This window comes from Aricia agestis, chromosome 17 (assembly GCF_905147365.1).
Source record: "Aricia agestis chromosome 17, ilAriAges1.1, whole genome shotgun sequence".
NCBI lineage: Eukaryota > Metazoa > Arthropoda > Insecta > Lepidoptera > Lycaenidae > Aricia > Aricia agestis.
The window spans coordinates 2,761,827-2,787,094 of NC_056422.1; the positions used below are offsets into that span (position 1 = coordinate 2,761,827).

General features: G+C 37.5%; 2 protein-coding genes and 1 long non-coding RNA gene across 6 annotated transcripts in view; 2 read left to right on the top strand and 1 right to left on the bottom strand.

Moving 5' to 3' along the window:
- LOC121735589 lies at positions 1 to 25,035 on the top strand. Its single transcript, XR_006036888.1, has 3 exons — positions 1 to 229; positions 19,173 to 19,180; positions 25,026 to 25,035. It is a non-coding gene; the product is annotated as an uncharacterized LOC121735589 (long non-coding RNA).
- Positions 875 to 25,268, bottom strand: part of LOC121735586 (phosphoglucomutase) — a 46,325-nt gene continuing 21,931 nt past the window's right edge. The window contains exons 6-12 of one of the 3 annotated variants that reach the window (XR_006036886.1): positions 24,525 to 24,722; positions 23,876 to 24,083; positions 23,175 to 23,358; positions 22,277 to 22,356; positions 20,418 to 21,334; positions 14,636 to 14,639; positions 875 to 884 (exon numbers count right to left, since the gene is read on the bottom strand). Coding sequence is in view for 1 of the 3 variants with exons in the window: in XM_042126443.1 (XP_041982377.1) it covers positions 21,196 to 21,334; positions 22,277 to 22,356; positions 23,175 to 23,358; positions 23,876 to 24,083; positions 24,525 to 24,722 (809 nt within the window). In the remaining 2 variants the exon portion in view is untranslated. Of the gene's footprint in view, positions 885 to 8,875; positions 8,888 to 14,635; positions 14,640 to 20,196; positions 21,335 to 22,276; positions 22,357 to 23,174; positions 23,359 to 23,875; positions 24,084 to 24,524; positions 24,723 to 25,268 lie in introns of those variants that run through there. The other 2 variants (XR_006036887.1, XM_042126443.1) reach the window with 2 other exon arrangements.
- On the top strand, positions 4,111 to 19,019 carry LOC121735587 (sodium-coupled neutral amino acid transporter 9 homolog). Of its 2 annotated transcripts, XM_042126446.1 has the most exons (12): positions 4,111 to 4,272; positions 5,829 to 5,891; positions 6,142 to 6,265; positions 8,759 to 8,859; positions 10,178 to 10,335; positions 11,237 to 11,398; positions 12,585 to 12,788; positions 14,223 to 14,416; positions 15,033 to 15,137; positions 16,046 to 16,114; positions 17,964 to 18,154; positions 18,543 to 19,019. In XM_042126446.1, the coding sequence occupies exons 1-12, from the start codon at positions 4,193 to 4,195 to the stop codon at positions 18,709 to 18,711; spliced, it is 1,620 nt and encodes a 539-aa protein (XP_041982380.1). In that variant the 5' UTR covers positions 4,111 to 4,192; the 3' UTR covers positions 18,712 to 19,019. The 2 variants fall into 2 exon arrangements, with proteins under 2 accessions (XP_041982380.1, XP_041982379.1); XM_042126445.1 differs by lacking the exon at positions 4,111 to 4,272 and having other exon boundaries at positions 5,600 to 5,891.

Sequence of the window (25,268 nt, forward strand, 5' to 3'; positions counted from 1 at the left end):
CATACTGTCATTTTCTAATCTCTGTTGACCGTCAGTGTAATGCATTTTTGTAAACATCATGCAATATAAATTCTAAGGTTTACTTGCGTTCGAGTTGAAGGTAAACCTGTGTATATGTATTTCTTAAAATTAATAACACTTATTTCTTTACCAAATCATAAGTTGTTGCATCCATTAATGAAATAATTTGATTGTAAATGTATGTAAAATACATGTACAGACTGTAGTAGTAATAAAAATAACAAGTGAAAACATCCAATAAATATGTTGAGTTATTATGTTACTCATATTTTATTACTATTATTGTCTTCTGGTTTTACATTTAGTCAGATAGACCTTAGAAGTCTTGAAAAAGATTTGAACGTCCAACATATTAAATGTATGTATAATAATTATTTGAAAAAATGTTAGTTACTACCCTATGCTTAATTAGAGTAATAAAATTAGGATCATAATAATTATTATTAGATTTAAAAAGTACATCCTTGGACAAAAGATTTTTAAACAAGTTTTAAAATGAATGTTCTAGGTTTTTAAACATGGCAAATGTGAAATGTACTTGTTGTCAGTATGTGGGCTGTAGAAATTGTTATTTTTAAATAGTTATTAGCCAAAGCACCTCAGGCATAGAAACATTTGGTAAAATTTCTTAGCTTATTTTAATTTAAGAATGTTGTATTGTTAGTTATTTATTTTTGTTTCTGTGTAAATAAATGTCTTCATTCTTGACCTATATTTTGATTGTTTTTGTCCATTATATGCCTCATTGGATTTATGTACCATCAAAAAAATTGATTCATAGTTCATAGCCATAGGCAGTTGACGGACCTACGTCAATTGGTCGGATTATGTCAATTCAATGTTATTATAGTACAGACTAAATACTGTTAGATGTATTAAGGTGAGAATCACAAGTCGTATAAAATATGAGAATCACAAGTCGTATAAAATATGAGAATCACAAGTCGTATAAAATATATTGCTATTTAATTATTGTAGGCGCAAGTATTAAAATCTAATACACAAAATTCTCGTGTCACAGTGTTTATGCGCGAACATCTCCAAAACGGCTCAACCGATTTTAATGTTTGTATTGAGAATCAAGTCGTATAAAATATATTGCTATTTAATTATTGTAGGCGCATTTATTAAAATCTAATACACAAAATTCTCGTGTCACAGTGTTTGTGCGCGAACATCTCCAAAACGGCTCAACCGATTTTAATGTTTGTATGTATAGGTCTACCAGGATCTGATGGCAAATTTGGATGGCATCTTCAAAAAATATCCTTGACCATTGGATAATTTTTTATATAAATTACATGTTTCCCACTCATGATCAGTTGCTATAAAAATAGGATCAAAATGTTTTATTCAAATTACCCAGGTATTGCTAGAGTCAATTATTTCTTTTCTCACTTTTTGCCATCAGATTCTGGTACATTCGTTAGGCCTGAGAATAGGTTTTTATCAACTTTTTATTTTGATACTAGAAATTATTTATATGATTACGGCAAAACAATGTTTGCCGGGTCAGCTAGTAGATCTATAAAATATAATAGGTCAGTAAATTGTGTCTGTAAGTTAATTAACGTTAGTAGTACCGTACATTTTTGTGGCGCGGGTTATGTTGCTTTTCATGTGTGATGCCAGTTGTCAACTTGTCACTGATGAGTGATGTGTCACCTGAGTAAATGGACGGTGGACCCCTAGTCCCAAACGCAGATCCACCAAATTGGTGGTACCAATATGGGTACTGTGGGCATGCCCTCAAGTACAAGCCAAATCCTTTGGCTTCTGACGTAATTACAGAGTATTGATAATATCTACTTATTTATTCATATTTCAAAACTTTCGACCATGCAGGCAAGGCCTGTATTAACACTACCAGCGCCCTGGGCGAGATTTCTTCGGCGCCCAAGGTGCTCGTAGAGCTAAAATAAAATCGGTTAAGTGCGAGTTGGACTCGCCCACGAAGGGTTCCGTACCGTTATAGAGCGAAAGTAGGGAAAAATAGTGTTTTTATACGGGAGCCTCCCTTAAATATTAACTTTATTTTGTTTTTAGTATTTGGTGTTAAGGCCCAGTAGTCCCTAAAATAAGCAGGTCGATGTCTGTCAGTACGAATATCGACGTTAAGGACATTAAAATAACATTCATATCAGCGCGCCTTGTACAGTGGCTGTTACGCGCTCTCCGCATGCCTTGTTAATAGAAAATAGGAGTAAAAACCTTTTGTATTTAGTATTATACAAATCAAATATATCAAATCGTTTACGTTAGATTACGAAACATATACTACATTTTTTGTTTTTTCCCAGAAAATGCGTAATTTAGCCATAAAATGATTTAATTATGAAAAACAGCGTTATAACAGTCATCATTGAGATTTTTTTCTATCGAGCAGAATTTTTCAAATTGTGTACTGATATAGATAGATAGATAGAAAATGCTTTATTTGTACAAAAATTAGAAACTAAATTACAATTTAAAATAATGTTACGTGCTAGGGTTCGAAGGATTTGGAGAGAAAGACCTGCTGACTCTCTTGAAGACTTTATTCACTAAGTCTAGGTCACACAAGCACACACTAGGTCACAACACTTAGCACTAAGTCCAAACACTAATCACTAGGTCCAATCACTAAGCACTATCACTGTCCTAGGTCGTAGCCAAGTCGAAGTTTTCACTGCTTCTCTCACTATTGATCACTTGTTGTCACTCCGAAATCGCCTTGATGATCGCTCGAACCAAACTGAACTGCCGGGCCGTCTACCTAGCTTTTTATATGGCGAGACGAATCCCAGAAAGTTCCCGATTCACATAAACAAGTAAACAAGTATGGGAACTTTCTAGGAGGATCGAGCATGTACCACCTAGCGCCATCTAGTTTCTTTAGCACTACCAGCGCCCTGGGCGAGATTTCACCACAAATAAAGAGGTCCTACGACGCCCCTTTTTATCCAGCGTCCTGTGCATAAAGCCGCTACTATTGTCAATAGTAGCGTGCGCTTTTATCAATAGTCTATTGATAATAATAGTTAATAGTTATTAACATTTATATGGATAATATGTATGGATAGGTAATGATTTTTTTTTATAATTAGTTGGCAATAGTTCTATCGTGGTACACGGGATGTTTCGACGATTGTGCACTGTACTTATTATATTGCAAGGGAGATTTATTACTATGTATCTGGATGATGTAATAATATCGCCACTTTCATCATGAGGTTCATATAAATAATGTTTGATCCTTAGGAAGTCAAGACCTATAAATAAATGGAAAATACATTACCTAGGTCTGCTAGGTACAATGTAAATATGTATTATTAAATTTGTAATTACAAAGTAAACAAATCATATTATTAAACGTTTGTTTTATGAGATGGCCCATTCGTGTAGAAGTATTGATCTGGCAAATACCACGGACTTATAGAAAATGGGTGTGAAATAACGTTTGTTTGTGTTGTTTTGCCAAGTGAAGTTTATTTTGAAATTTAAGGAATATGAGATACTTATATCAATCATTCGTTAAATTTTAAATAAAAATAATTTGTAATAAGTAGGTATCTATTATTATACAATTATCTTTTTTTTATTTAAATATTTAATTTAAAAAAATCTCGGGGACCTTTATCTATGGTAATCAGTGGCGGTGCTACAGTCACAATAATATGGGCCTACATAACCGTAAGGGGCATTTTTTTTATTCATAAGACGTGAAAACTGCAGCAGCGTCGTGAATTTAGTCAAGCTGACTTGATAATAATTTTCGGCGAGGTTTAATTTTCGAATTGTTAAAGCACAACGCAACAATAAATGTAACCATCATACCAATGCAAATGTACCACTGAATACTGTTTAATTATTAGTTTATTATGATGTATAGTGTGATGCTGAAAATAAAAGTATTCTTATTCTTATTCAACATTAACTAACAATTACTTTTTTATCTTATAATTATTTTGTATCGAAGTTATCAAGTGTAAAATTATTATTGCTATTAATAGTGGATCACTATGATCATATTTATTTATCGCGTTACGTAAAAATCTAGAGTTCACTTACATCGCTTTATCTCACGAGCGTTTCTCGTTTATTTTAACGTAAATATTCATCTGGAACGGAGTTCCGTTCCATTCTGATGTTGTTTTAATTTTTTTATTGGTATTAATAATAATAGTTTAAAATGAGAGGTAAAAGAAATAATAAAAGGAACAGTGAGAACGAGTCAGCGGCTAGTTCGTTTCAGTCGACCGACAGTTTTGGGTAAGTTTTTTATTTTTTTAGTTAAATACGTTTTTATGATAAAACTTAAAATTTTACTCTTTATTTTAAGCCATTAGCTATTAGATTGTTTTGATGATTTCATTCATAAATAATTAAATATTTTATGTTAATCTTAAATAATACTTAATATTTTTAATAGTAAGTACTTAATAGTTTAAAAGGTGTGTTATATATAATAAAAAATAAAACTGAGTTCAACTCATGTCACTAGTTGATAAAATAACCCTAGAAATTGTTTTAGGACCCCCAATTTTCGTTCATGTTGAACCTATGACTGTTTGCAATTATTTTAATATTTCATCAGAAGGTCAAGGTTTACCCTTAACTTCCTGTAAGTAATTGAATTGAATACAATTTAAATAATTTTGTTTGAGACCTCGTCGATAGTGCCAAAAGGAAATGCTACCAATGACATAAAATACGTGTAACGACTTCAAATTATTTTAATCACACCAGAAAAATTTTGCTAATCACATTCAAAACTGCAATTCGGTGTCTAATTACATTATCCAATATCATTGACTCAATGATCTCCGATCCAATATATATGATAATCTAATATCCCCCTAATACACATGCAGATACTCATTTTTTGATCATTGAACGCCTCCGTGGTCTAGTGGTTAGAGCGTCGCTCTCGACTACGGAGGTCGTGGGTTCGAATCTCGCGTTGGAAACATGTTATTTCCAAGTTTGGTTAGGACAATGCAGGCTGATCACCTGATTGCCTGACAAGTAAGATGATCCATGCGTCGGATGGGCATGTAAAAAGTCGGTCCTGCGCCTGATCTCTCGCCGACGACGTTCGGTCTTCCGTCCCACTGGGTTATGAGAGTAAAAGGAATAGAGAGTGCTCTTGTGTACTGCGCACACACTTGGGCACTATAAAATCACTCCTGCGTACCTGGCCTGGTTTCAATGAAACCGGCCACCGTCACCGAAACCGGTGTGGGGAGTGTTATTATTATTAGATACTCATTAAGATTTTTAGGACACGTATACATGTACAACTTAATGTATTCATAAGTAGCAAACATTAAGTAGATAAGTGATAATTGAGGCTTGAGCAATTATGAAACTTGCTTGTGAAATTAATAATACTGATTTTTTAAACCTTAACTCATTTGAGTAGGTCTGTAGTGTAACCAAAGTTCAATTTCCAAATCTTTCACGTGAAGAAAAACGTGCAAGTTGCTTACCAATTACCATATCCCATTTTGTGGACTCACGTGTACAATAAAATTATAGATGCGATTTTATAAAGTTTTGATAAGTTATTAATGAAATAATGACTGATGAAAGTTATGTCACGTACTCGTATGATGCACTCGGTAATCGGCACTCGCATCTTCACAGGAGTTCAAGGAGTTTTGTTGAAATAAACAATGTAATTTATGTGCAATGCGGCTTACAGGGAAAATGCGATATCTTTCGACCTTATGCAAAAGTTGAATGACAATTTGCAAAGTATACGTGCTGACTTCCAGCTATTTACCGCGTTATTTTTGTTTTAATTTTTATAAACTTTTTTGCAGAATATTTGGTGGCGTCTGCTCTGATCTATCGGATGGTGAAGATGAAAAACACACCCATGAACAGTAAGTTGTATTTTTAAAAACTAGTTAATTACTAATTAGTATAGTTGATAATTAATTATTAGTAATATTTAAATCATTTTACTTAATGAAATAGAGATGGACTATGCACTTGCGGCTTATACAGGTCTACCAAAATCTGATGGCAAAAATCCTGGTAGACCTATACGTCTGCCGTAACCTTACCCAAAAGAAACAATACTCAAGTGTTTCATGTTGGCTTTAGGCTTTATCGTTTTGTTTTATTTTTCAGCACAGATCGAAGTCCAGACAGTCATAAAAGTTTTAGAATACATGAGCGGGAAAAAACGCCACTCTTGCAGAGTCAGGCCATGCCCATCGTGTACAAAGCCATAAACAACAACTCTGATACTCCGGTAAGTTTTTATTTACCATTCAGGTTCAGTTACGATACCGACACAACGCAATGCGACGCTGTACCTACTACCAAAAATAAATGCACGGTGCAGTGTCGCGTTGCATTTTATTACCTATAGATCCGTCATCCGAAGGTGTAAATTATTCCTTTTTTCCGTAAAGACACAAACGTTTTTAAGCAGTGGATCAATCTGTGACCTCTCCTGCCTAACTAACTAGCTAACAATAATATTATAAAAATTTAAATCAACAATGTTTTGATACTTACATGTAATCAGTAATCACGCATAACATTAACAAATTGTTATTACTAAACTTTTTATTCGAGCGCGATTATTTCTTGAGTTATCTGAAAGTAGGCATTAGGTATGAAATACAAAACATGTTAAGCCAGATGTTTTTGGAATTTTGCTTTTCGAAGGATTGGAAGCTTTGCTTTCTCCTTTTGGTTCTTTAAATGGCTAGCTAAAAGATTAGAGGGACACTGTATCAGCTTTATAAGTATCTACATAATTTCAAACGTTAAATAGGTGAAAAGAGGAAATGACGCTGAATGGTCTATATCGGACGAGAGACCTGCTTATTTCTCCCAAAACATGGCTGTAACCATAGACTTATAATATATGGCTGTAACAAAGGTTTAACATTTAACGTTGCATTTTTGGTATTGGTTTTTTTTAATTATCCTCTGCTTACAATTTAGTAGTCTTGTCATCGTAGTTTCTCACGGGCTATTTCTAGCGTGTCGCGTGTCGCCTGTCGCCGATAACCCCGCACGTAACTCATCTGTCGCCAATCTATTTATTGGGCAGTGATAACCTCATTGGGATGCATTTGGGTGCTACAAGAGGCCATAAATTACCAATTACATGCTCCATCTACATTGGAAACGATCAATTTATGTATGCATCGAATATTTTATTGTTCCTTGATGTCGCAAAAGGCTATCAAGACTCAAGAGGTAGGAATGAGCAAAAAAGGTGGAAATGCCCAGAAAAAAATCACATTACAACAACATAATAAAATAAGAAGGGATCTTATGGTTTTAGTTATAATATTTTGATAGATTATCATATAATTTATTGGTCTTGCAACAACATGCTTTTATTTCATCATACTTTATCAATATTTGAATGGTCTATAAATGCGTAGTGGGAATTACGGTTTTAATAAAAATACGATCGAGTTTCAGTTAGGAGCACACTGCACATCTGTTTAAACTATTACTTTATCATACAATTCATAGTCTATAGACGAAAGATTGGCCTATCGCTGGCGAGTGGCGTCTAGCCAGATATATGCTTAATAAATATAATAGTAACAATTTGGAATCGGCTCCAACGATTTTCATGAAATTTAGTATATAGGGGGTTTCGGGGGTGATAAATCGATCTAGCTAGGAATCATTTTTAGAAAATGTCATTTTATGCGTGTTTTATCGAATACCGAGCAAAGCTCGGTCAAATAGCTAGTTAACTATTATTATTGGTAATTAATTTAATTTCAATTTATTTGTATAGTGTGCCCTTGGCCTCTGGCCCTGAGTGCATAGGCTCATAGGTGAATCTAGATCCGCCACTGTAAATTATAACTAACTAGCGCGCGCCCTTGATTTTATTTAAAAACTAGGTTAAAAAGTTTGAAATTGATATCATAATATTAGGTATTTTTTAAACGTTATCACATTCAAATGTTAAAAAAAAATTGTCTTAACACGATACGCGATACGACTACGACTCGTAGTCGATACGACCGATTACTGTAATAATTTCTTTAATTTATATAGGCATGAAAAACACTAATTGCGAGAGTGACAAACCAAAATACCAAAAAACGAATGACGTATGTTATTAATCGTAACTACGCGCCTTGATCTCTGTTATCGCAGTCACAAGACCAAGTATTTTAAGATGACACTAGCTTAGCCTGCGACATCGTTTGATTAAAAAGCTAACGAAAATAGGGGGCAATTTTTAGCAGTTTGCCCTTGGTAGCTAACTAGCTACGCTACCTCCAACAGGTGGCGCAGCTACCAAGGGTCAAAGGGGAGCGCGGTGCCCTGGGGGCTTGGGTCACCTAGCGACGCCACTGGTTTTAACGTAGCACCTAAACTACTGATAGGCCCCGGACCCCGGTATTGATAGATTACTAAAAATTATGTAACATAACATATTATGTATTTTAAAATGTATGGTCGCCTACCCGCGATCTTACCGACTTTACTAAGTACTATTTTTTATGAATGAGATGTTACTAAAAGTCTATAAATCACCCGAGATTTACTAAAATATATTAGTAGACTTCATTATTACTTACATTAGTATTTGTACCTGCAATATTGTTTTGTCGATTTATGAATGCAGTTTTGTTCTAAATGATCTACAGAACATGACTGCATTCATATCAATACTTAATTTTTTGTGGCATGATACACAAATGCCTAACAGCGTCCATAATATGTTATGTGTATCGTTATTTAATTTTCATTTCAGATCCCAGACCACATATTTGGCAGTGACATTCTGACGACGTTGAAACGGACTAGTGAGAAGTCCAAAACTGACCCCAGCAAACAGAGCTCTCTAGTTACCATGTAAGTCTTAGAACTCTTAGATGAATGACTGCTCTCGCGCTCGCGCTACGACTAGATACCGTCGGAGTACTTGAAAAATGCGGCAACAAATAATACGCCTCATCGGCAGTGTTGCCAACTTAGTGGAATTTCCACTAAAGTGGAAGATCCACTAGATCTGGTGGTTTAGACCTACCTTTCGGCGGGAAAAATTTGGTTTTAGTGGCTAGTGGATTTCTTAGTGGATTCGATTATTTAAGTTAGTGGTAGCTTCGACGTTAAACCACTAGTTTTTTTTATTGTTTTTCTAACCCTTGAAGACGCACACTGGAAACTTAATTATATTATTATTATCTTTATTCGTTTTGCCTCATTCTAACGCTGATATAGAGCGATTATTTAGCATGATGAATGTTGTCAAGACTTAACAGAGAAACCGGATGAAGTTTGATCGCCTTTCTTTCGTGCAAGGTTAGCACGCGAAGGCAAATGCTTTTATAACAACATAATACCAAATACCGTATTACAAAAATTAGAACTAAAGAAATTTATTCTTCACAAACTGAACAAGTAAATGACAATGATTCCTCTGAATTTTTACTCTTTATTTAAGTACCTATTTATACATAGGTTCATAGGTAACTAAAGTTTTCCTTTTTGTATTCTAGTAACAAAAATAATTATTTCATAATAATAATAACGTTGTTGTTGTATTATTTTCAAATGATATTCAGATAGGTTGTTGTTGTCTTTACGTTATTTAGAATTCTGGTGGTTTGAGAGGCCATTTAGGTTTTTGCGGTTTCTGGTGGTTTACGCTGCTGAATTTGGTGGGTTAGTACAAAAAAGTTGGCAACACTGCTCATCGGGCGTAACCGCGCCAGTGTTGCCATATATACAGATTTCTCCGTATTTATACAGATTTTTGGTGAGTAATACAGATAAGTACTGGATACAGATATTTATACAGAATTACAGAATATTGTAAATATGATTAATTTTGTAAAAATTCAACAACGAAACAGGCTAAATCGGGCACTATTGAAGGTCTTTTGCATACAAAGTAACTGATTGGTGCGAAACAATGCTATAATCTAGAGGTTGATGAGCAGTTGCTGTCGAAATTTAATAAAAAAATTTAATGAAAATAATATTTCTATCTTATTGCTATGTTTTTTTTAATTGTGTTAACTCTGCCATTAAATGGCAGAGTAATTATTGTTATATATCGTTATAATACATTTTATGGACCGATTTTCAAAATTATTTTTTTGTCACATAGGGTATAATTAAATCGAAATTGGTCCCGTTGTCCATCCAATGCGTTATATTCTTCCAGTTTCTCAGTATGGAACACAATAATGGGTTCGTCCCTGCTGAGTATAGCGTGGGGCATCGAGCGCGCGGGGCTGCCGGTTGCGCTGCTGCTGCTGGTTTCCATGGCAGCGCTCTGTCTGTATACCGCCTACCTGTTGATACAGGTTAATGCGAGACATGGTGAGTTATAGGATAACTTCTGGCTTTTCAGACACTAAAAAGTTTTCTCCGCTTTCCAAATTTGCCGCCCTGAGAACTAGCCCCGACTGCCCCTAGTGTAAATCCGACACTGTCACACATAGTTCTCGATGATGATGGCAAGTCACATTGAAATAAGTCTAGGCAGGAGTCATTATATACGTGGGAGAGCCATGCTTAGGCACGAATGGGCCGGCTCGACCGGATAAATACCACGTTCTCACAGAAAACCGGCGTGAAACCGTTTACCGGAGGCCCAATCCCCTAACCCCTACCCTATTCCCTTCCCTACCCTCAACTATTCCCTTCCCTTTCCTTCCCTACCCTCCCCTATTACCCTATTCCCTCTTAAAAGACCGGCAACGCACTTGCAGCTCTTCTGATGCTGCGAGTGTCCATGGGCGACGGAAGTTGCTTTCCATCAGGTGACCCGTTTGCTCGTTTGCCCCCTTATTTCATTAAAAAAAAAATTACATTGCTCAAGTGTATGCATCATCCAACGCATGGATCATTTTTCTTGTCAGATAATCAGGTGATCAGCTCAAAAAATGGGCTCATCGTGGACAGATATTATAATCTATGCAAATAACATTGAATTGACATGATCCGACCAAATGACGTTGGTCTGTCAACTGCCTAGGAATTAATTTCCTCGATGGTACATACATAAGTTACTATGAATAGTATTTCACAGTAATTATGTATCCTACGTAACAGGTAGACGTATGTAACAGCCAACAGGGACATCCCTATGATGGTGACATTCTCGCAATGCCACTAAACCTGTACATAATATAACCTCCTCCTATGTGGAAGTCGATTAAAAATAAGAATAAAATATTTGTTTTTCTTGCGTTTTGATTATCAAATGTTTCAATTACAGGCGGCATTGGCAGCGAGGTCCCAGCACTCTGCGGGCTGCTGCTGGGGCGGAGCGCCGCGGCGGTGGCGCAGGCTTGCAGCTTGCTGGTGCTGGCCGGCGCCTGCGCCTGCTACTGGCTGCTGCTGGCCAACTCGCTGTATTACACCGTCACCGGATTAGTGGGTAGGTTAAGTCTAGGAAATGTTTTGTGGTGAAATTATTGGATTACTGTTTAATTTTGTTTAACCCTCCGTGCACCACGTGGGGTCTGACAAACCGTGTGGTGTTTTTGATGCTTTAAGTAGCTGGAGCTACGACGTTTTCTTACCGTTTGGCAGCAGTGGTTTACCACATACGTCATCGATGCAACGAACAGACGTACAAAAAGTGCGCTGGGGTCCCACAAACCCCACGTCGTTCAGGACGTCGTCGAAAAGTTGTATAGACATAGTATTGTAACTTTTTAAAAAATTAATTTTTCACGGATATTTGAATTCGTTTCGATTTGATTAGTATTCGTGGACAGGTTTAAGAAGAAATTAAGAACGATTTTGATAAAAGAAGATTTAAAAAGCTTCTACGCATTCCGAGAGCTTCTTGTAAGGGTTCTCACGAATTTCTTGGCGAAGCAGCCCCTGAAAAATTACCAAGATCAATAAAGTGGTGCTCAAATTGTAACAGGAATATAAATCAAAAACTCTAATACGGTTTTGAGTATATAAATAACCTTTTTGCTTACAAAAACCATGCTCACTTTTATTGTTAAAAAATGTACTGATTTCAACCTGCCTGAATATCATGTAGACTGACTATATTAAGTTTATATTATTATATAGGTTTTAAAATTTTAAGCAATATGGGAAATAATTAATAACTTTTTATTCATGGGAGTTAAGCCAAAGAGGAGTACTTATATGTTTTACTTGGTAAAATATTACTTCATTTTCCTTTTTGGCTGTAAAGTATTCAAAATGGGAGTTATTTCACTTGGTATCATTTTATATAAGTAACATTAAAATAGTAAAAAAATAGTTATTTAAAACAAAATAAACGAATAAGTACAAATTACGTATTCTTTGCCCAGATAAGTCTTAAGGTTTGAGAAACCCCACGTGGTTCACGGTGTAACTTTTACCCACGTGGTGCACGGAGGGTTAAGTGCCTGGTATTCATTGTATTTCGGCACTATTTCTACCTTATGTTGTTTTTTTTATTTCGACTTTCGGACTGCGAGTGCCTGCGACCACCTAATCGTCGGTCTCAACTGTCACTTCTCAGGCACAAAAAATGCAAATTACGTTTAGAACTTAGTTGTCTCTCATAGTCTAAAATCAAAATCCTAAAACGTAGGTACACGTAACACTTTCAGACATAACAACATCAAACACCACGTACAACTCTACCGTCCTCTGCCCGAGCGAGGCCCGCGCGGTGCCCATACTAGAGGCCCCGGCGCCCGCGGAGGCCGCCTACTGGGGCCTCCACTCGACAGTGCCCCTGTATGTCGCAGTCATCATCTACCCGCTGCTGAACTTCGCTAACGTCTCGTTCTTCACGAGGTTTAATTCGCTGGGTAAGGTTTTTGATGTCTTAAAAATGGTTTCTTATTAAGGTAAAAGCACTAATGGTAGACTCGGAACTAATAGATGACACTTACGACAAAAATACCATAAAAATAAGAATTAGTCTAATTTTTTCTCAACACTATAAATTTTATAAGCTTCTCAAACTATCTGTTGACGTGAAAAAATATATTAGGGAAAATTTTAAAATGGGATCAGTTTTCGTAAATAATGTGACCGCGTCAACACGCGCTTGGTAGTTTCTTAGCAAATAGATTAAGGAAGGCGAAATTTTGCACGTAAGTTTTGAATACATTTATTGGATTTTTTGTAATGTCTATTGATTTCATTGGATTAATTGAAGTTGTTTACTCTAATTAATGTTTATTTATGATTTATTATCCATTTTCGCTAACAATATAAAGGGTGTCTACTATTAGTTCTTGAAAATGAAAAAAAAACTAATAGATGACATGGAACTCATATCATCATTTTGCAATACATACTAAAGTTATTTTGTAGTTCATTCTACTGCAAATATCATCAATATTCTCTGAAAATATAATTCTATTACCAAGCTAACAAATTAGAACTAGTGTACCTAAAAATTGACATATAATTAGACCTTGTCTGATCTAAAAATCGATTGCTTTAGTTTTTTAGCAGTAAAAAGAAGAAAAAGGAGAGCTGAGAAAAGAAAGAAGAAAAAAGAAGAGGCAAGAGAAGCATGGAGACTAAAGACTGAAAATAAATTTGCTAGGAAAAAATATATGAAAAATAAAAGGAAAGATAGTTTTAGCATGGAAGAAGAATGGATAGAATCTGGAGACAACGTGGATAATATTTCATATGCATGTAGTAACTATAATGAAGTAAACGAAATCTTTTGAAAAAACGGCAAATAAATACCTAATAAAAGGAAAAATGTTAAATGTAATGTAATGTTCTATGTCAACTATTAGTTCATATTGGTGTCTACTATTAGTGATGTTCGTTTTCTGTGATGTCGTCTATTAGTTGTTATGACTAAGTTTACAAAAAGACCAATAATTTATTTTTTAATTGATTTGTCAGTGAATAATCATACTAGTTTTATTTTGTAAGAGTTACTGAAGACATGGAAGAAGTTATCAATCCTTTATTTTAATAAATATATATTTTACAACATTAAAATGTTCCATGTTTCCTTAAAGCGTCTGCCATTAGTGCTTTTACCTTACATACAAAGAAATAGATAAAAATAGTAGCGGCGCTAGGCCTTAGGGGGGGGGGGAGGTGTGGGGGACGCTAGGCGATCGCCCAGGGCGCCGGATTAAAAGGGGCGCTGGAGGCAAACAAACGGGGCGCCAATTTTTTCAGCACTATCAGCATTATGTTTCATGAGATGGGCTGGGATTTCTGTGTCTCTTTATTTAGACTAACTTCACCTAAACCTTTCATCCCAGGTACCCTCTCAGCCCTCTACCTCGTAGCGTTTGTCCTCACAAAGGGCGCGATGTGGGGCATCAACCTGCGGGCCCTGCCGCCGCTGCACCTCGCCGCCGACGCCGCGGCCCTCAGCGGCATGCTGGCCATGTCCTTCTATATACACAACATCATTGTGACAATTATGAGCAATAATGCAAGGCAGGAGAAGAATGTAAGTTGGTGTTACTTTACTTGGTGAGACCAAGTCCAAACGAGCGTAATTGTGTGAGGCTCTCGTGTCAACGTTTCCTCGCGCTTTAGCTACAGATTCCTCAGAGGCCAAGCGCCATCTATGATCTACATTCTACAAGTTGATTGTAGAATGGGTCAATCTATTCAGTATCGGTTTTAGTACTACCAGCGCCCTGGGTGAGATTTCTTCGGTGCCCACGGTACTGGTAGTTCTAAAAAAAGACTGCGCCCTTTTTGTTTGCGTTTGGTGCTCCTTTTTATCCGGCGCCCTGGGCAGTCGCCTAGCGACGCTCCCCTTAACGCGGCGTTAAGGGGAGGGGGAGTTACTGCATTTGAGGATAGTGCGAGTTATTTTGCTTGCACCTGAGCCCTCGACTCTAAGCTCGCGCATGTAATATGACGTGGTACATTTTATAGCTCGACAAGGCTTTAAATGAACGTGGCGAAAAAAGGAACTAACGCTGCCATCATACAAAAATCTAATTTTTGACAGTTGTCCTTTACCAGCAGCGCCGCCCAGTGCCCACGTTCATTTAAAGTCGCACTTTAACGTTTATTCGGGGCAAATATTCTGATTAATAGAAAATTTTATTCAGGGTCGCGACCTAAGCATCGCGTTTCTGCTGGTGACAGCGACGTACACGGCGGTCGGCGCCGTCTTCTACGTCTGCTTCCCCCTACCCAAGGCCTGCATTGAAGACGTGAGTTCTGGCACTTATTACTAAACTAGATGACGCCCGCAACTCCGTTGCGCCAATATAACCGTACATTTTTCCGGGACAAAAAGTATCCTATGTCCTTTACCGGGACTCAAAGTATATCCATGCCAAATTTCAGCAAAATCGGTTCAGCGGCTTGGCCGTGAAGAGATAACAGACAGACAGACACACTTTCGCATTTATAATATTAGTATGTATTGTTTTTGTTACATTTTACGACAACTGGAAGTGAGTTTTGGTAATTGGTATATTGGCGCATTCCCCTAAGTATTACCTATCAGAGAAGTTGGTTTATACACAGACGGCGGATCTACGTAATTTGGTGGTGCTATGTCAAACCTAGCTGATGGATACAGAGCCAACATTTAACTAACGTAACTCGACCAAATGGCGTAGGTCCGTCAACTGCTTAGGTGCTAGGAATAAATTTCCTCGATGGTACAATTTTCCTACGAGCTTGGCATATTGTCCGAATCACAAAACTTCATATCTAGTACAGAATTTTTATAGCATAAAATATATTATCAATAGCATTATATTAATAGTCATGTTATTTCCAAGTTTGGTTAGGACAATGCAGGCTGATCACCTGATTGTCTGACAAGTAAGATGATCCATGCGTCGGATGGGCATGTAAAAAGTCGGTCCTGCGCCTGATCTCTCGCCGGTCGTGTCGGTCTTCCGTCCCACTGGGTTATGAGAGTAAAGGAATAGAGAGTGCCCTTGTGTACTGCGCACACACTTGGGCACTATAAAATTACTCCTGCGTACCTGGCCTGGTTTCAATGAAACTGGCCACTGCAGTCACCGAAATCGGTGTGGGGAGTATTATTATTATTATTAATGTTTCAAAAAACTAAGAAGGAAATTATGGTTTTGTTTTCTTGTAGAACATGTTGAACAACTTCGAGACACACGATACGCTGACGGCGGTCGCCAGAGCAGTATTATTGTTTCAAGTGAGTATAATTACTTCTATTCTGCCTGTCAGTAATGGCAACTAAAATTGCTCAACTCCAGTCAATTCTCGTCAACTTTGACGTCACGACTACATCAAGCAATTTGCGGCAACAAGCAGCAATACAATATAGTGATGTGGCCATCGAATATTTGGGCGATATGACGTTGAGTGATATGAAATAAATTGCTCCATATTGCTCCACTAATTGCTCCAGATCGCTCCATTCGTGTCGCTGAGCAATTATTGCCCGTGTAAGCGCTTCTTAAGGCTGCCTTCACATTACGTCGCAAGCAGTGCGGCAGCAGCGCGGCAGCCGCGCGACATCTATACAAATGACAGCCGCGCGGCAGCCGCGCGAGTCGCGACTCTCTTTTGTATAGAAGTCGTGCGGCTGCAGCGCTGCTGCCGCACTGCTTGCGACGTAATGTGAAGGCGCTCTTACTTCTCAGTTCTGATGAAGCATTTAGTCAGCGGCGGCGGCGTATGGCGTAGGCGATGTGGGCGACCGCCCACGGCCTCGCGGTCCTTGGGCAGAGAACACACATTTACTCCTAGCACAGAATATATATTAGTAGTACCTACCAACAGAAGTCTCACTTGCGAAACCCGTTTAAAGAAATAACGACTCGTGTTACGATACTATTAAGTTCAAATTCCGACCGTGCAGTGCCTACAATTATATTCACCTACATGTCCGCTCTCTGTCTATCGCATAACTTGTACCTTTTCTGACGAAATCAAGGTTTTCGCCTTTTAGAAAACAAAATAATCTTTTTTAATTACTATTGGTATGAATAGCAAACCTTTTTATAGTAATATAAAATTTAAGTAATCCAACCTATATTTTATAGTAGTTTTATATATTCAATTATAGTGCAGGAAACTTTTACAATTTAAACATAGTAACTTGTGTTTATTTCTTTGTAGTTTGTGCGTTTCTTTGTATGAAATTGGTTTATTTGCTATGTTTGTATAGTTTTTATCTACTTTTTGTATTTAAATACCTTATTCAAATACATATTTCATTGGCCTTTCTTAATTGTTCAATTTTATAAGAATATTTCATTATTCATTGGAATATTTATAACGATTTTGTCACAGTGCAGCGGATAAATCAGTATTTCATGAATAAAATTCCTCTATGATCAGTAAACAGTAGATACGCGACGAAAAATCTTGCGCGTGCGTCACCGCTCGCTTGTGAGTCCCTACTGATTGGCATTGGCACTTACAGTTCGATACCTATTCTCGCGAGTGGGACTGGCCTGCTCCTAGCGAAGTCCTTGGGGCCTCGCGCCAAATTACCTAAGTAATCTAAGGCTGGTATAAATAGTCAGTACTCAAGATGAATTTCGGTCTCAAGACATGGTCCAGGCTCTGTGATTGGTTGACTGTCAAAATTTGGACCAATCACAGAGCCGAACCCCGTCTTGAGACTGGGTCGCATCTTAAGTAGGTACTGACTATTTATACCGGCCCAGGTATCTATGAATCACTGATATTGATCAACAGACGGTATCACCTGTTACGTATTATTTTATTGTACGAATATTGCTTTTTCTCTAAGAGTCTTCGCGTCGAAGCGTCAAATTCGCCAGAGTGCCTACAGTGATGACGCGTAGATTCGCTTGTGTGCGCTTGGATGCGCGAGAATTCGCGCGCACCAAAAAGCGGTGGTCAAGCGAATTCGCGAAAGCGCCTTTTTAAATTTCAGAAGTAATATGTGCGTTGACGCTTTGGAGTTATAGTTGAATTTGTTATTTTCAGTTTTAATAATTCGCTTCGATGCGCTTCGACTCTGCGTTAGTATAAATTGACCCTTAAGCTTGACATTTTCATTTTACCAGGTGGTGACAGTATTTCCGCTCGTAGCGTTCATGCTACGTCGTGAAGCGCTATCGCTACTGCCGTGGGCAGTAGTGGGCGGGGCGGGGGCGGGGCGACCGCGGCGCGGGGCGGTGCCCGCTGTGAACGCGGCGATAGTTGTGATGTGCGTGCTCGTAGCGTGCTTCTGTCCGAGCATAGGGAATATTATTAGGTGAGATTGTCTTATCGGAATTTATTTTTAAAACCTTAAAGAACCTTATAGTATACTTCTAGTCTAGTCCTGACTAATTGATATTGTTTGATAAGTTAGAATAATGACTTGGTGAACAAAGATTTGTGAAAACATTGTAATAACTAGCTTTTAACCTCTGAACTGTATATTTATGATTATTTGGATGATATGATTTACAATATTATGTAGGTATTCCCATGGATAAGAAAATTCCTCTCAGTTAGCTTTTTAGATTCAAGTTGTATATTAACAAAACGCTAATTTGTCAGGCTTTCGTGAGGCTGAGAAAAGTGTTAAAAACGACTTTCATTTAAAACTTCTTTAAATTATTTTTATTTATTTTATATTTCCTTTTTTCTATCCCCAGATACACAGGCGCAGCAAGCGGTCTAGTCCACGTGTTCGCGCTGCCCTCCCTCCTGCACATGCGCTCGCTCCATCTCCGCGGCAAGCTGACCCCGCCCACTGCGGTCGCGCACATCGCTATTATAGTCTTCGGTGCTGTCAATCTGCTCATGCAGTTCTTTGTGCAGTGAAAAGAAAGTGCAGGGGTTTTGTCAAACAAAACTGGTACTGGACATCTGGCGTGTGTTCCGAAATGTAAGCCAGTATACTCGTAGTGCTCAATGACGTCTAGAATCTACGCCATACTGTTTTTTTGAGTTTGTTGGGATGACATTTGCATTATTGTAAATACTCATACTGACCAGTTTACTGATTACTGGCTTATAAATTATAATATTTCGGAGCTTACGCCTGGAGCCGTACCACGAAACGGTTTTGAGACTCAAACAATTGAACGTAAATTCCGCGTCCAGCTCTACCAACGTTATTTCACGTTTGGTTAGAGCAGGACGCGGCATTCTCGTTCGATTGTTTGAATCTCGAAACGGTTTCGTGGTACACACCCTGATCCTACTTCCTACTAATATTATAAAGGCGAAAGTTTTTATGTATGGATGTACTTATAAATATTGATGACAAACTTGTGTCTTAGGTGCTTGTGTGACATACTTTGTAACGTTTGTTAAAATTAAAAACATCCCTAATCTTATAACTGCGTAAAATATACGCAGTAAACAGATATACCATATGTAATTGATCTTAACAACAATAATAATTAATGGCTTGAACAATTCTTTTGACATGAAAGATGGACGTGAAAGTTACAATGGAGGTACAAAATATGTTAATACTTAATAGTAAGGGGATGACCTGTGACTAATAAAAATATTTACCACAGGGCATGACTTAAAAGTTGCTGTCTTTCATACTACGAGTAACTTACCAGAAACCGTTGAAACAAAATATGACTTCACAGACAAAGATAGCAGCCAGTATACAGGTGTAACAAAACTAAGGGAGTGTATCAGTCCCTGTATAGAGTTCACTGTGAAAGTAGCAGTTCTGAAAAAGAAACTTTTTTTAAAACTTTTGTATGGGAAAACTCATGACGTTAGGGCTTGGCCATTCAAATCTCAAAAAAAATTTGCTCTTTCAGCGCTGCTACTTTCACAGTAACAGGGTACTTATACACTTCCTAAAGTTATTATCACTTAGTTTTCCGCCGCGCCGCCGCTCACTTGACAGCCCTGGTAGATTGAAGCGAGACGGCAGACAGTTATTGTACTATGAACGCTAAACGCAATGCAAAAGATTGAAATTAGGTTGTTTTCCAGAATAGTAGGTAAATATCTCGGCGATTTCGCGCCGTTTGTATGGAAGTGAGACAGGCCTGGTAAAAGGCTTCAAGTGTAAAATGTTAATAAATGTGTAATCTAGTCAATAAAACTACAATTCCTATAAAATGTTTTATTTCAAAATAACAAAGATAAAATCTTTTAGGACTTGATTTTAAATCTCATAACAATTTATATAAATGTACAAACATCTTTTAAAAACTAATAAAAACCCAATTATTATAAAAAAACGTAAATAAAATTATAATTTTGATAGTTTACAAAAACTACATATTTAACACTTAATCATAATAATATGTATTTGTAAATGAAAACAGTAAGGTAATTATATATAATTCTAATGTGTGTTTTGACATTTATTTTAAAATCAGACTTCAAAGGAGGATATTACATTTTAAACTTAAGTTCCGAGGATTGGACTATTATAATAAGACAGTACACATACAAAATATATTTTTTAAACTAGAAGTATAATAATATAGCACAAAACATATCCAGATTCAAATGCTATTGGGATACGTCATACGACCATTTTGAATAACGCATATGACGATAACAACCAATAGCAACGCTGTTGGGAAAGCACGTGACATGTAGGTGACCAATAAAATCACTGTCGTGTAACGCAACTACCAAAGGTCCTAAAAACATTTGAATCTGATAGTATAATGTTAAAACTGTATGTCTTACTGCCTAATGTGATGTAGTTTTGAAAGGCAGGGTGTAGGTTAAGGACTTATTTCGATTTCTACATTATTATGCCTTTAAATATTGCATAGACCCTATTCAACTTCGACACGGTACAAAAATACAAAACAGTATTTAACTATGTCTTGAACTATCTCTTATGATAATTTTATAGTCACGCGGTAAAACGTTAAACAGATCTACACGATTATAGCATGACACATGCGATAAACTGTATAGTATTTTTGTACCTTGTATCAATGACTAATAACTTTTAGAGCGTTTTCACTTTGTCCGATATCGGTATCAGATAATCACATCGGAATCACTTGTGGCTGACATAATACAATATGTTGTGCGATGTCCGCAGCGGTTACGACTAGAAAACATACAGGAATATGTTTTAGATTGAACAAAATCACGTTTTTGTTGTAATGATATCGTATCGCACATGTAACTTATCAATCCATATCGTATGACGTATCGCATATATGTTAGTTATTAAGGTTGTTGTTGGTCTACGTAGCGTAGACTGATTTAAATAAATAAATAAAAAAATATATACCGTGTCCGATACCGTATCGTATATATCGTATCCGATAACGTCCAGTGAAAACGCTCCTCTAATCCACATTATGTGATGACGGTGGGCGCGTCGCGGCCGGTGTACTTCCTCAGCTGAGCCAACTCCAGCGCCAAGTCTACCAGCGGCTTCAGCATCACTTGGGCGTCTCCGAGGACGTCCTTGGCCTCGTACGAGTCTATGTACAGCCTGGGAAGAGAGTGGTACAGTAAATAACATTCTTAGTAATAAAAATACGTAACTAATATTTACACATTGACAACGTTTACTCTTTACTTAAAAATATTAAGTAAAGAGCTTATTATATTATAATAAGCATATTCATTGTGTAAAAAATTTTAAGGGTTTGTTTATAATTTTTATATCGTATCGTAACTGTGACATAAAAGGCCATCTTGGTAAGTTTAGGGTTTAGACTCGATCAATGTAGGGCTGCTGTAAGAAATTTCTTAAGAAATAAGTAGTTCCTTTGTGTCGTCTTTCCATGTCAATTGTTTTAGAATAATTAGTGTCTTGTGTACAGTAAATTTTAAATAAATAAATGAGCAACGAAACGTAAACGCACCCCGCTTAACAAAAACTATCATAATATTCTGTTCACGACCTTTAAAAAATTAATAAATAGACAGACCACATTTGTAAATATAAGTATTGTTACGTGCTAGGATTCGAAGGATTTGGAGAGAAAGACCTGCTGACTCTCTTGAAGACTTTATTCACTAGCACTAGGTCTAACACAAAGCACTAGGTCCAAAACACTAAGCACTATCACTGTCCTAGGTCGTAGCCAAGTCGTAGGTTCCACTGATCTCACTATTGATCACTTGTTTTCACTCCGAAGGCGCCTTGACGATTGTTCGAACTGAACTGATTGATTAGCTCGTCTACCTGCGGCTATTTATATGGGCCGAGACGAATTCTGGAAAGTTCCATTCTAGATCGTACCCAATTCGCGTAAACAAGTGTGGAATGTTTCTAGAAAATACGCGCTTATTGTAATCGTACGCCTAACGCCATCTAGTATCGAGTAGGGGATTTATGTTGTCTATGTTCCCTCGATAAGTTTCGCTGGTTTGACGCTAGATGGCACTATATATCGTAAGTTCGTAACAGTATAAATATAAGACATACCTGACAGTGGCTCCAGAGCTGCCGGTGCCGCTCAGACGGTACACGACGCGGGAACCGTCAGTGAACACGATACGGAGACCCTGAAACAAAAATTATAATACAATAATCACTTTACAGAGCTCTTTCGGGCTACCTGAGATCATATCAAAGGGCGTGGCGTGGTGGTGGGCCATGTCTGTTAAAAAAGGTTACACCGAGACGAAAGAAGAAAAGATGCGGTGCATAATAATAGTATAAGAACAAAATGACACTTGATGTTGTACGATCCATATCGTACGTCAAGCAGTTTTAGGGTTTTTAAGGAGTCAGCGTTTAGGACACGCTCGCGGAATTATTTAATTATTTTATTAAAATCAGTTCGCATCGATCAATCAAGGCGATCGCGTGCTCGCATACCCGGGTCATTTGATCATCAAGTATCAATCAATAAATCAAGTAACGGTATATCAAGTCTATCGTTTCACTTATCAAGTAAAAGAAGTAGTAGTTAATCAAGGACACTACAGATGTCTTGGTTCAATATGTCATCGCGTCGAGTTGTAAGGACCAGGATGTAACAACGCAACTCGTACAACTTGATACTCTTTGATAACTCTTTGATAACTTGTTCTTACCGCACTAAAGTGGCTTAAAATCTATGTGTCTAAGCACACCATGCCGAAGTTCCGCGGCGGAAGTTCGGCATGATACCGCCTGTAATGTATTTTCAAATTACCGATGACACACCATGCTGAAATTCCGTCGCGTTATATTGTATGCGTTTGACATTGCTGACGTAATCATGCCGAACTTCCGCCGCAGATCTTCGGCATGGTGTGTTTAGACACATTGCGCATAATGTCGTTTTTATTTTTGAGTAATTATCTTAAGTTTTACACTACAAGACACATAATCCTACCTGTTTCATAGCGACGCTGCGATCTACAGGGTCCATGTATGAGAAGTTATCAGCCACTTCAACAGTGTATGTCTTGTCCCCGCTCTTGTGCGTGGACCCAACGAAGCCCGGGGAGGTCATCCTGCGTTCTAGCTCCGACATCATCTCGTTGCACGGGTCGCTCGGGCACTCTTCGTAGTCGTATCTGTAATTTTTCATATTATTAGTTGCTATAGCCATGAAGATATATATATATATATAATATATATATATATATATATATATATATATATATATATATATATATATATATATATATATATATATATATATATATATATATATATATATATATATATATATAACTCATTCCAGTAATGAAAATCAAAATAATTTTTAATTATTCAGAGTAATTTTTTTACACAAATTTTTCGGACGTCTAAACTTAAGGTGCCTACCACTGACTATGACTTCTGAATGGCTTTCGGTAATATGCGGTAAAGCTGTTTAGGTCCAGGATTATAGTCACAAGAAATATAGTATACCCTCTCAAGGGCGAACCAAAGGTCTACCCAATAGACGACGGACGCTCCTTTGAATTGAATATTTACGCAGACAGAAACGCAGGCAATACTGACTATAATAAAAAGCAATAAGAGTAGGAAAGGTCACGCACACATCACAGGCCACAGCCCTCAATCAGCGTAATCCTTATTTCTCACCTAGTGAAGTAGTTCCGGCCGAACTGCCGCCAGTGCTGTTCCAGTAGCTCCCGGACCGACTTGCCGGCGACTGCCAGTACGCTGAGCCAGGCCAGCGCCGCCCACAGCCCGTCCTTCTCGCGGACGTGGTCGGACCCGGTGCCGAAGGACTCCTCGCCGCATAGAGACAGGCGGCCAGCGTCCATCAGGTTGCCGAAGTATTTCCAACCTGGAATGAATAGCGGTGATTTGCCATATTGAATTTTCAGATCGTTTGGCGAATCTGGAGGGGGCAATTGGGGCACGCAGTAACATCTTAAGTTTTAAGAGTGTGTTCAGATGAAAAGCGTTTAACGCGCGTTTTAATTACGAGCGTTTACAACTAAAATGCGCGTTAGCATGTAGGGCGTAAGGGCTTGAATAAAATATGTTGTTATAAACGCGAATTGTGAAACCGGCAATGTTTGATAAATCTTGTCAAAAAACGTAAATGTATTCCTAATAAATTTCTGATCGAGATCTACCTCTAATGGATTGTCTAATTACTTATCAATAAATCGAAAACTGCTACTTTTCTCTTCCATTTTGCCATTCTCCGTCACATCTATAGGGTTGATTGCGGGATGTGATGCAGGTGGTTAGCACCATCAGCATCATCTTCATCACTCACCAGTCGGCACCTGGAACATCTCCAGGCCCATGGCCTGTGCGACCCTGTCCACGGCGGCGGCGGTCGGCATGGAGCGGGCGAGGCCGCGCACGCCGCCGCGGAAGTACGGGATGTGGTGCAGGTGGTTAGCCAGCACCGCCAGGGAGTCAGAGGGCGTCACGAAGAAGGCGTCACGACCGATTATCATGTTGCGGTCACCTGGAAAGACAAACATAGAAGTTAAGCTAGCAGCTATTGGTTTCACAGATTGCAAAAATCCATAAGAATAAAAGAGATTAATATATTATTATGTTCGGTCAAAGTATGTAACCTATTTAGGGTTTAAAAAGATACCTTATCTAAAAAATAAATGGCTTGTATTTCCAACATTTAGAATTAATAAAGTATAAAAAGCATTTCAGGTTTTTAAGTAAGTATATAGAAAAACCTTTTAGACAAACAATATAAGTATTGCCTTTTCTATGGTTGTCTCAGTTTTGGAGTCCAAAAAGACATTGCTAGCAATTTGAAAGTTACGGGCCTTAGTTTCTTAACCTATACACAAGGAATTATATTTCTCAAGCCTGCGGGGCTAAAATGGTCGCTTTGAAGAATCATATTATGAATCATGTTAAGATTCATTCTTTTAAAATCGCAAAATGCAAGTCTGCTTGCAATTCATATTTAGTAATTTGACATTTGTCAGTTTGACAGTTTTGACAATTCATTTGCTGAATTGATTGAAAGGAATTGCTAAATTCATTT